The 11,051-nt window shown below is 34.5% G+C and overlaps 1 protein-coding gene across 1 annotated transcript; it reads right to left on the reverse strand.

The window, feature by feature from the left end:
• Nucleotides 1-7,399: 7,399 nt before the first annotated feature.
• LOC114241748 (uncharacterized) lies at nt 7,400-10,549 on the reverse strand. Its single transcript, XM_028172696.2, has one exon. The coding sequence runs from the start codon at nt 10,348-10,350 to the stop codon at nt 9,631-9,633; it is 720 nt and encodes a 239-aa protein (XP_028028497.2). The 5' UTR covers nt 10,351-10,549; the 3' UTR covers nt 7,400-9,630.
• Nucleotides 10,550-11,051: the final 502 nt, after the last annotated feature.

The following is an 11,051-nucleotide window of genomic DNA, read 5'->3' on the forward strand; positions in this document are numbered from 1 at the left end:
TAGTGCAGCAATCTAAAATCGTTTTATTTAACAATCGATTTCCAGGGAAACAGATCGATTTTAATCATTTGTTATTATTCATTTATATTCTCTTTTTTAAATAGAAATCAATTAATTGTTTGTTCCAGTCCATCTATCTCAGACAATAGAAAATTGAGACAATATTTTCCAAATTAAATGAATACCACAATATAGTTAAAACGATCAAAAATAATGAACGGAGTCGAATACGTACAATTACGCTCTATGTTTCGTTTTGCGCCTTGATTAATTGGTTCCTATGTGTTACTATTGATTTAATTCGATTCGGATTAGGCATCCTCTTCCATAAGCCATATAAGTGGCTGATGGCTAGTATAAGCCATCAGCCACTTGCAGTTTGCATAGAAGAAGATATTTTCAATTTTTTGTTGTCCGGTCAATTTCGTGAAGCACACAGTATTTATATAAATACAACACGCACTTGTATACAAAATTGATTGAAAATAGCACTGGCTGGTAACAAAATTAACTGGCTGTTAATAAAACTTCAAATGAGATGACGTAGGTGTCATGTAATGTGGAGCTACCCTTAGTCGTGTACTTGAATATTTATACAAGTACAATATACCCTCATGCGCAGACCAGACATGTGACTACCAAATTTTATAAATCATATTTACGATTTGCCATCAAGCTGCAATAGCCTCGTATGAAAATTAAGTCAAGGAACCGTAAAGTAAAACTTAAAGTGTTAAATAATGATTATGTCTGTATTTATTGTTTGTATTCTGGGGGTTGGAAAATCTGAAGGAAAATCAGATACCAATTTTCTTAGAACGGTTTTAGGTGCTCGATTTAACAAATTATTACAGTTTGAAAATCGATTTTAGTTTCAAATTATTTTGTCGTGCATCACTTCATAGGTACCTACGTACTTTTGAGCACTGTCAAATCCGAACTATTACGTACCTACCTACTTGAATGTGTGTAGTACTGTGTAGGTGCCTATTTGAACTATTTAATAAAATAAGAAAGTAAGTATACATAATACTTGTTAGTGACAGTGATTTTAACATAGATTTTTAAGTATGTTTAAACCACATTATTATTAAAATATTGCTGTGGGTACATACATACATTTTTTTAATCTTTTATTTCATGTAGATCCCACCGTAAAATGTGGTAAAATGTATTGTGTCTAGTGTATCTCGCCTTGACCAGCATTGATTTAATAATAAACTTATATACAAACTTACATTAAAAATGTCACTGCCTGAATAAATAAATAATTAGTCAGAGATAAACAATCTATTCTAGTATTGTCATTTATAATATTTTATACCTACATAAAAAAATAAAGCTCGAGAGCTACCTATGTAATCGTCGAATTTCAAGATTACTTTGAGTGCGAAAGGCAAACACTTCATATTCGCGTTTCTTAAGCACTTGCATTTAGCAATGACAACTACCTAAGCTGATGGTCTTGAAAGACCATTTCAGCATAACCGGGCGAATAGGTGAGCTCACAGGGCTCAAACCTGACGTTGTTGCTAACACGAACCTATCAAGAGCCGTGCTTCGCAGAATCTACCACTAGATCTGAAACGGGACCCACTGAGAAGATCCGGCGAGAAACTCAGTGGGCTGTGTCTGTGGGTTAATTTACTCGCCAAGTCATTCGTCGCAAGCGACGGGTTCGACGAGAACGATGACTGGTGCTTGGGATACCTAAAAGCACCGGTAGTGGATCGGGAGGGTCCGAAATGACGTGTTTTGGGCGACGTCGACTGTTTACCATTCGGTCCGCAGAATCGGGAATGTAGTTACCGGCAGCCACGATGAGACGGTTCTCGTGTCGTACCGCTTTCTCGAAATGGCGTACTGATGCCGACTGTTGATACCTACTGATGGACTCTAGGTCCAGGTCGTCGTGGAGGTCGATGTTTCTGACGAACCACGAGGCTCCGATGGCTATCCTGCAAAAACAGGATTGAATTACTTAAAGGGGTTTCAAGTTAGTGCGGGCCGCGTGAGCGAACACTACACTTGCATAGGTCATGACGGGGCGTATGCAAATTTTGTAGAGTGTCACCTTATTTCTAAGGGACAATTTACTTCTCTTGTAAATCATCGGATATACACTTACAAGCACCACAAAAGAAAGATGCATTAACAAGAATAATAAAGGTACTGGCAATTGCAATGGCAAAGGTATTGGGCAAATTAAAAGCAACGCAATTAAAATAGTGAATCAAACAAATACCTATCATGGATATTTGTGACATTTAATATTTTTAATGGAGTGGATTATTTATATTATCTATTATTAAGTTGCTTTATTTTTTCCCGTTAATTTAAAATTTCAAAAATATTAGCAATGAAATGAAAAAACTAATCAAATTAAGAAATAAAGGGAAATTTTACAATATAGAAGTTTTTGTGGTTAATTACATTACCGTAGTGTCTGTACGGTAAAGTACTAGTGATTATTATGGTCCTTGTAATAGCGCTGAAATTCGTCGTAAGAACCCGTTTAAGAATGGTGTTTGTAATTTTATTTATCACTCTTTTTTTAAAAGGAGTGCACGTTTGGGATGGTATGGACATGTGATGAGACGAAATGAAAATGAGGTTGTTAAGAGAGTGTTAACTATGAATGTGGAAGGACTTAGAGGAAGAGGTAGACCTAAGAAGAAATGGATGGATTGTGTGAAAGACGATATGGGTAGGAGGGGAGTGAGCGAAGAAATGGTAGGTATATGATAGAAGAGTATGGAAGGAGAAAACATGTTGCGCCGACCCCAGGTGACTGGGAGAAGGGCAGGATAATGATGATGATGATGATGACTCTTTTTTTAAATAAATTCTTAGGAAAGGTTATTAAGCCCAGTGGATTTCACGCCAGATCTCTTCGGTGGGTCGCGATTCCAATCCGGTGGTAGATTGAGCGAAGCACTAGACTTGCTAGGGCAGATGTTAGCAAAGTCTCTCTGGCTGAACTCGGTCCGCACGGGTAGGTACCACCGCCCCGCCTATGAGTCCGAACGGGTAGGTACCACCGCCCCGCCTATTTCTGCCGTGAAGCAGTAATGCGTTTCGGTTTGAAGGGTGGGGCAACCGTTGTAACTATACTGAGACCTTAGAACTTATATCTCCAGGTGTGTGGCGCATTTAAGTTGAACATGTCTATGGGTTCCAGTTACCACTTAACAGCAGGTGGGCTGTGAGCTCGTCCACACACCTAGGCAATAAATAAATAAAAAGATAGATAAAGAAGCCAAAACTGGCCCTCCATGTGCTTTTACAATGATGTTGCACTCAATGGCGGATCCAGGGGGAGGGTCATGGGGGTCATGACCACCTCCTGAGCTGGGTCCAGGACTTAGGTGGACCACTAATTGAATATAATGATTTTATTTATATATTTTGTCACCATGCAGATTTTATGTAACTACATACCTTCAATATTTAATTAATTTAATATAATAACTTTGTATAATGGCAAACGTTTGGGAACGAACTCAACGAACGCATCTAAATTTGACTATGTGACCCCCTCCTGGCGCCAAAACTGGATCCGCCCTTGGTTGCACTGAACGTGCTTCTGTTCCACATATATACTTTCTAGATTACTAGATTGCTTTCGTCTTCTCTTCTTCTAATGAAGAAACTTTTCTTTTTCTCAGAAAGCACGTAAGATGTAATTAAAACGTTAAGTTAGCCATTGATTCACTAATTCGCTTAAAGTCACTTTTCAGTGTCTAAATAAGTAGGAACTAAGCACAAGAATGATAATTTAAATTATTTCATGTAAATGAAAGTCCATTTTTATACTAATTTTTATTTTGGTAATCATAAAAATTGTAGGTAGGTATACTTATAATAAATTATAATATAAATTCCATAAATAGACTATAAGTATTATCGAAAAATATGTTCACAACCCTTAGTTTTTGTTGTAGGCTTGTTTATTTTCTCCGCGTAGGTACTCTTCTTTTAGTAGTCGATTATATTATCTTAAAGCCAATTGCAAAAACAGAACAGTACAAATAAAACTACCTACTTAAAAAAGAGGTCTCACAAGAAATTTGTGGGATTTGGTTTAAAAATATTCAGTAGATTTATCGACGTAAAGATTTTTAGATCTTCACAAAAATATCCATGATATATGAAAATATACAAATTATAATTACTTACTATTACAGATTCATTTCGCGTTTATAATTTTCATTGAATAAAAAAATGTTCAACTACAAGTAGGTATAACACTATTTATTGCTATTAAACTATAAAATAAAAATAATAATCGTGAGATTAAATAGTAAAAGTAGTTTTAATGTCAATGACTCGTATAAATCGAAGAAAATACAATTCGTATGTTTTTTTATGAAAAACTTATTTATATCTGGTTCTCAGTCTCATCTTATGAAAATGAGAACCAGAACAGGAGCAGTTGCTGTTTTGAGAGGGTCAGTCTCCAAAGTTCTGTTACAATTAGTTTAACGAGAATAGTTAAGCTCCCATATATTTTTACTTTCGGAATAAAGATAATCAGGGTGCATGACCCACCTACCACCGTGGGGGGGGGGGGCGTTATAGACTTCAGAAATCGTAACGCGGATACCACCACGAAACAACGTGTAAGGAAATAACTAAAACCACATGCATGATTTGAGATATAATAGCCGGCAAACTTCTTGAGCATTTGTTGACGTAGTGGGGGTAAGTTTGCGCATGGTACACTCACGTGCAAAAATATTATTTACTCTGCGTCATAATGCAATTAAATTATTAAAATCAACATATGTATTTATTTATATATTTATTAGAACATCAACAAAAAATATAGGTTAATAATTGTAATAATTTAATCTTGGGGTAAAATAGATATTCCTTCTATTAAGTCAAAACTAGAGCTGTTGCCAGGTCTTCGTTCAGTTGAAGCGAAGCTGGTATTTGTAATTTTTTTTTCGTTATCATAATCTTGACCATTATCATCATCACTGTTTTCATCACCCGAGTCGCCATCATCGTGTTAAGTCGACATAGGGCTCATCGGTGTAGTTTACGACTCGGTCGGTTCGATCTTCTTTTTTGTCTATAATTAATTATTTTTTGAAGATATTCGATTTGTAGTAATCGAATGTTACTTTTTTCAATTACCAGCTTCCGATTATTTTCTGTTTTTTTTTTCATCTGAAGCCTAGCTCTTTCATAATTCGTCGTAAACTTCATTCCGAGCCATTAAAATGTATATCTTCTTTAAAATTTTCGAAGCCTTTTTATTACAGATTGAACGAAACTATCCATTCCGGTAACTTTCTTCTTCCCTGATCTTTTCTTACCCGGAGTCCCAAGCACGATGAGCAAGCCAGAGCCTTTAGCTTCGTTAATAATGCACCTAACAGTACTCACTGATGTTTTTGTTGCTTCCGAAGTCTGTTTTACTTTTTCCATAATATCATTCTTCCCCTGTTTTATAATGAAGCAATATACGTCGTACACAATTTTTCTACCCTTTCTTTTGAATACTCCACCAGTTTGTCGCGGCATAGTGTATTTTTTATAAAAAATCAACAAACACTCAACAAATAGCAATGGCAACAAAGTCAACAAGCAATTATAATAAAATATAACTTAACGATTAATAACGATAGATTTTTCACTGTACGCAAGCGTACTTTACGCAAGGTTCGACTGATCTACCAATAACGCGCTCGATACGATTTCCCCTGCCGTCGCGCCTCACCCTCACCACCAAAGTGATCTAAAATTCGGTTCTGCGCAGCCAAGGTCATTTGCTCACGATGTTTGCCGGTTACTATACTAGAGGTTGAATATAGAAATATTCTCATTAGATAAACTCGATTAAATTTCTTACGGGTACGCATACTTACTATTGATACTAAACAATTCTTAAAACATCGTGAACAAACTCATCACCGATAAAATTTCCACTATGTGATTTTGAAATCAGGATTTATGATAATGATTCCTAGTGAGATGGAACACAAGATCAGAGATAATTCAACGGTTACTTTAAGTATTGTAGGTTTATGCTTAGAGCGAAAGTTGCAAGATCTTAAGTGTATAATCAACAAAGACTCCACTTATTCAAAGGCTCGAAACAAAATTAACAATTGAACATGAAAGAACTAGACTATGATAGAGAATGTCAGTTAATTTATTTTAAAGCATACATTGCTCCGTACGTAGTGTACGAAGCAAAGTAAAACATAACAACATATAAGCTTTTAACATTAGCAAATACTTTTTTATTTTCAAATTCTTTCGATCACACTCTGAAATACCAGTCAAACGTACAAAAAAAAACAAAAACAAAAAGTCCAAGCAAACAGAATTTGAAAAGTGAATACGTAAAAACACATTCCGATGCTGTGAGCTTTAATAGTATTAAACAACAAAATGAATCCAAATTGATTGATATGAAATATTAGTTTAGGTACTGACAGCATAGGTATTTGACAGATTTCAATCAATGGTATGGCGCATTTACGTTGTAGGTGGGCTCCAGTAACCACTTAACACCAGGTGGGCTGTGAGCTCGTCCACCCATCTAAGCAATGAAAAAAATAATGAATAGGAAGCATGATAGATATGATGTATGAATGGCATTATTCTAATAATCTCAGTTTATACATCGACTTAGAATGCCAATATTTGTGTCAGGTAAACTTAAATACGAGAGTTTACTTGCCCCAAGGTACGGCAGCCTACTGAGTGACCTATGTTGTACTACCTATTCGAATACTTCGGTGATTCCTAAAAAAAATTTTTTTGAGCTTATATAGAAATTGCTTCAAAACTCTTCATATCTGGCTTCTATTCGTAAACGTTAAAATCGTTATTACGAATAAAAATATGCGGGTGTCCGTTGTATTGCATTAACCTCTATAGAAAACTGTTATTAAAATTGTTTATACTACTTATTGCAAGAAACTCTAACAGAATGTGGAGTTATCATCTAAAGGCAGTGGCGTAACTCACGTAAGTCGCGCCTGGGGCACAATACCTTTTTAGCGCCCATATTTAGACTATGAATATTCCTTTTTTGTTTTTATTTACTAATTAACATTTATTATATTACACTGGCACTAAATTTAAAAATATATTTTCCAGAAAGCATTTATAAAAAAATCAAAATATTTTTTGTTTTGCACCCCTTTGTGAATAGCGCCTTGGGCATGAAGCCCTTGCCCCCACCGCTCGCTACGCCGCTGCCTAAAAGAGACTCTTGCTTCATTTGAGCATCCATTATGCTATAAAACGGAGACTTAGAACTATTTATTACTCAATGTAGGTATTTAAGTTGTTGATGTCTATGGGCTTTGGTAACCACTTAACATCAGATGCGCTGTGAGCTCGTCTACCCATCTAAGTAATAAAAAGTGTTCCATTGTTTGGTAATCTTCAAAAATTTAATGTTACAATTAATACATTTCTTTGAACTCATTCCAAAAAATCAACTTTTTTTTCTGTAACAGATTTACATACAAATGCTTTTCCCAGTGAATAAAATAACAACGAGAGTCCGAGAAGTAATTGGTGTAAAAAATAATAATGTGCTAACAATCCACATAATATCGTCATTAACTTTCAATTATTGTAAGTCAACCGAGTCTAGCTCATCTCTCTTATCCCAAATTCCATTGTTTAAGTATGTCAGACTAATAGGTATCAACCTATTGACTGACAAAAAATTAATTGTTTGAACTGTTTTGATTTTAAGTAACACATTCCAACTCGACAGTGATAATAGAATGGCCAGATATTTTTACAATCTAATGAATTTACTTGAACATTAAGGACATATGTACAATTCAGAGTATTAAACTACATTGATCAGATTAAAAATCTGATTGTAAGTAATAAAATCGCTTTAGTCATGGTTACATTCAACTTTTACAAAAATAATGTGTATCGTATGTATCAAGGCACAAAAGTTAGATCTATCTGATATATTTAATAAATTAATGATTGCAACCTTTGGTGACAATCTTGAGTCTGTTCCAACGTTAATTGTTTTGGCATTCAGTCTGTGCTACCCTTAAATATCTACTTCATAGTATAAATAGAACAATAGTATTGATCGACCCATCATCCAGGGTCACAATGTTTTACAATTGTTACATATTCTCTTTCAATATAAACATTAACTGAAGCATAAAAATACAAAAGTAATAATAACATATCTTTATCACATTTTCTTTTATATAAATACTTTTATCTTATCTAAAAAAGGAAGACGAAATATTGCTACCAAATATTACAAAATAGTTAATAAATCACTTACTATTAAAAGGCACATTTTGAGCACCAAAAATGTTCAAACATTTTCTTTCACCTAATACATGTTATTTTTTATTGCCATGCAGTCAGACAAACATATAGCCTCACTCATAGACATGAGCAATGCCACAGGCTGTCAAGCACAGGCAGAGTCAAGCTACTGCCAAGTCATCAGACATCAGTTTGCAGTTACAAAATTAATTCAAATACAAACAAACAAAAAACAGTATATATTATAGTGTTTGAATTATAATTACAGTCAAAATCTGTTATAACGACATCGAAGGGACTGCTCATATTCAGTCGTAAAAACCGATAGTCGTAACAACCGGTGATGCTTAATGTGTATCGTGCAAGTACAAACAAATCGATAGGGAATTATTGAAAAAATATATTTATTCAACTTTTATTTTTCTGTGAGCATAAAATCTGTAATTTTGGTCTGTTTGGAACACTTCTGTTGTGCATAGATATTTTGTAATTCACGTTGGATTTTAATTAACGTATCGTCATAATTGCTGTGGATGTGGAACTGTTCATTAAAAAGAACAATCTTTCTTAATACACTAACAGCATTGATACCATCATTCAAAGTTTTGGTGCATCTTGTGTATAGATAAGTAACAAACTAACTGAAGAGATATGAAGAAGCGGGCTTTGACTCTACCGCATGCACGTGTTTTGTTTCTAAGAATTAGAAAAGACCCTACACTAAACTGAATCCTATTGTTTTCTTTCCTGATTTTAATAGCCATTGAAAAAAATGAGGATAGCTATTCAAATTGTTTACAATACAGCTTAGCCGGTCGTTCTAACAGATCTAATTCTCCGAAATATTAATTAAATGTGGTCGTTTTATGAGGTATGTCGTTATAAGCAATGTCGTATAAAGCAATGTTTTTAATAAGGCGGTCATATAGCATTCAGCCGGGACCTTTGTTCTAGGTTATTATAACCGGCATGTTGTTCTAAACAATGTCGCAGTAAACGGTTTTGACTGTACTTATTACAAGGCAAGGCAAAATATCAGTTGTATACAAAATATTCTTCTGAATAAATGTTACATTGTTAGTTTTTTGGTGCATTTGGTCAGATTATACTAAAGTATCTATAGTAAAGGAATAGTTCCACTAAGCCAAGTAATACTAACAATTGGAAACTTGTACCACCTTATAACATGAGAGAGTCATTTAAATTGTTTTTAGATCATGAACTGCATTGTGAGCTTTATTAAATGTTGTTTTTCAATTGAAATTTTATTAATTTACACCAACAGCATTAACATCTGGCTTTCTTTTCTGAAACCATTCCTTTACACTCAATTTATCACATAATAGTCTAGTCATTATACATGCCATCAAGAAGGAAATCCATGCGTTTGTAATGTCTGTTCTTCCATGCCTCTTGCCCTCTTTTTAAAGCCAAATATCCAAGCACAGCAAACATGGGAACCACAAGTATTGTGATAACTACAGGAATTACCATTCCTGGGTGCTTAGTCACTGTCTTACTTTGAGTCATTTTATCTGGCAAAATCATTGTTTTTCTTTCTGTTAACTTCTCCTGTGCATTTGCATCATTGTCCATTTTATCTGATGATAGCATTGTTGGCTTCTTGTGTATTCCAGCTTCAGATGATGTAGAAATTGGTATTTTAGAATCACTTATCACATTTTCACTTGAAAGTTTTTCAGTTGAATTCAAAACAGTTGTATTTGCAATATTACCAGTAGTACTAACATTTTGTAAATTTGTGGAATTTATTATTGTATAGTTTCCAACTCCTTTCCTAGGATGTATGGGTTTTTCTTTTTGTTTGGTTATTCCTTCCTCTAAGCTCATTAAATCAATCAATGTGTCTTTAGGAAGTGTCCGGGTTTCTGACAACAATGCACCCCCTTCACTTAATATATTTACTTTCGAATCTTTGCTGATGTTTTCTTTAGAGGTATTGAGTGAAGGTTTAACTTTTTCATGTTGTGTATCTACTGTGGTCACGTTGATGCAACTGACCAACGAGGCAAATAGTATGGTGCATAAAAACAAATATTTAATCATTTTTATACTATACCACGGTCACTCACTAACAAGCCTCAATTTAAACTATTTATCATTAAGTGTAGATTTAGAACTAATTGTATACATAAAGAGTTCCAAAAGTAAATATGTTTATTAAAATATACATCAAAATGAAATATGGCTAAAGAAAAACATAACATTTGGTAAATTGAGGTGTACGTAGTACGTATGTATGTACCTACTTTAATCAAATTTTTTTATGTTGACACTTGGAATTTGACGTAAAAATGACTTTTTATTTTGATTAATTGGATAGGCAAATAAAATACAGCCCATGCTATTAAGTCTTTTGGAATTAGTTGAGTCCTGACTCCTGAGCAACATGTTATAGTTAAACGTTGAGTACTACCGGCCTAGGAATATCGACACCGGGAGTAATAAAAGGCCATCAAGGGATTCACTATAAAAGGAATAGCAGCAGTGGTACGGGTACGGGTAGGGACCAGAATCCACCAAAATAGCTTTGCTGTCAAATTTTGGGCTTTGGTTTCGGACATCGGAACACATGTCATCCATACTAACATTACGCTTATTTATAGTATGCTTCGAGAGGTCTTTTTAACTACTTCCCACCCAGATTTGTAATGAATGAGTGAATGGAGAATACTCAGCTGTATGCAATGGCTCGCTTGCTCTCCTGACATGTTGTTATCCTTCAACAATAACAATCACTAACCATC

The sequence above is a fragment of the Bombyx mandarina genome, chromosome 13, assembly GCF_030267445.1.
Source record: "Bombyx mandarina strain Sakado chromosome 13, ASM3026744v2".
In the NCBI taxonomy this organism is placed as follows: domain Eukaryota; kingdom Metazoa; phylum Arthropoda; class Insecta; order Lepidoptera; family Bombycidae; genus Bombyx; species Bombyx mandarina.

What these genes read in the sequence shown, in the direction of transcription:
- LOC114241748 (XM_028172696.2), bottom strand. Translation starts at nt 10,350, where the DNA reads ATGATTAAATATTTGTTTTTATGCACCATACTATTTGCCTCGTTGGTC.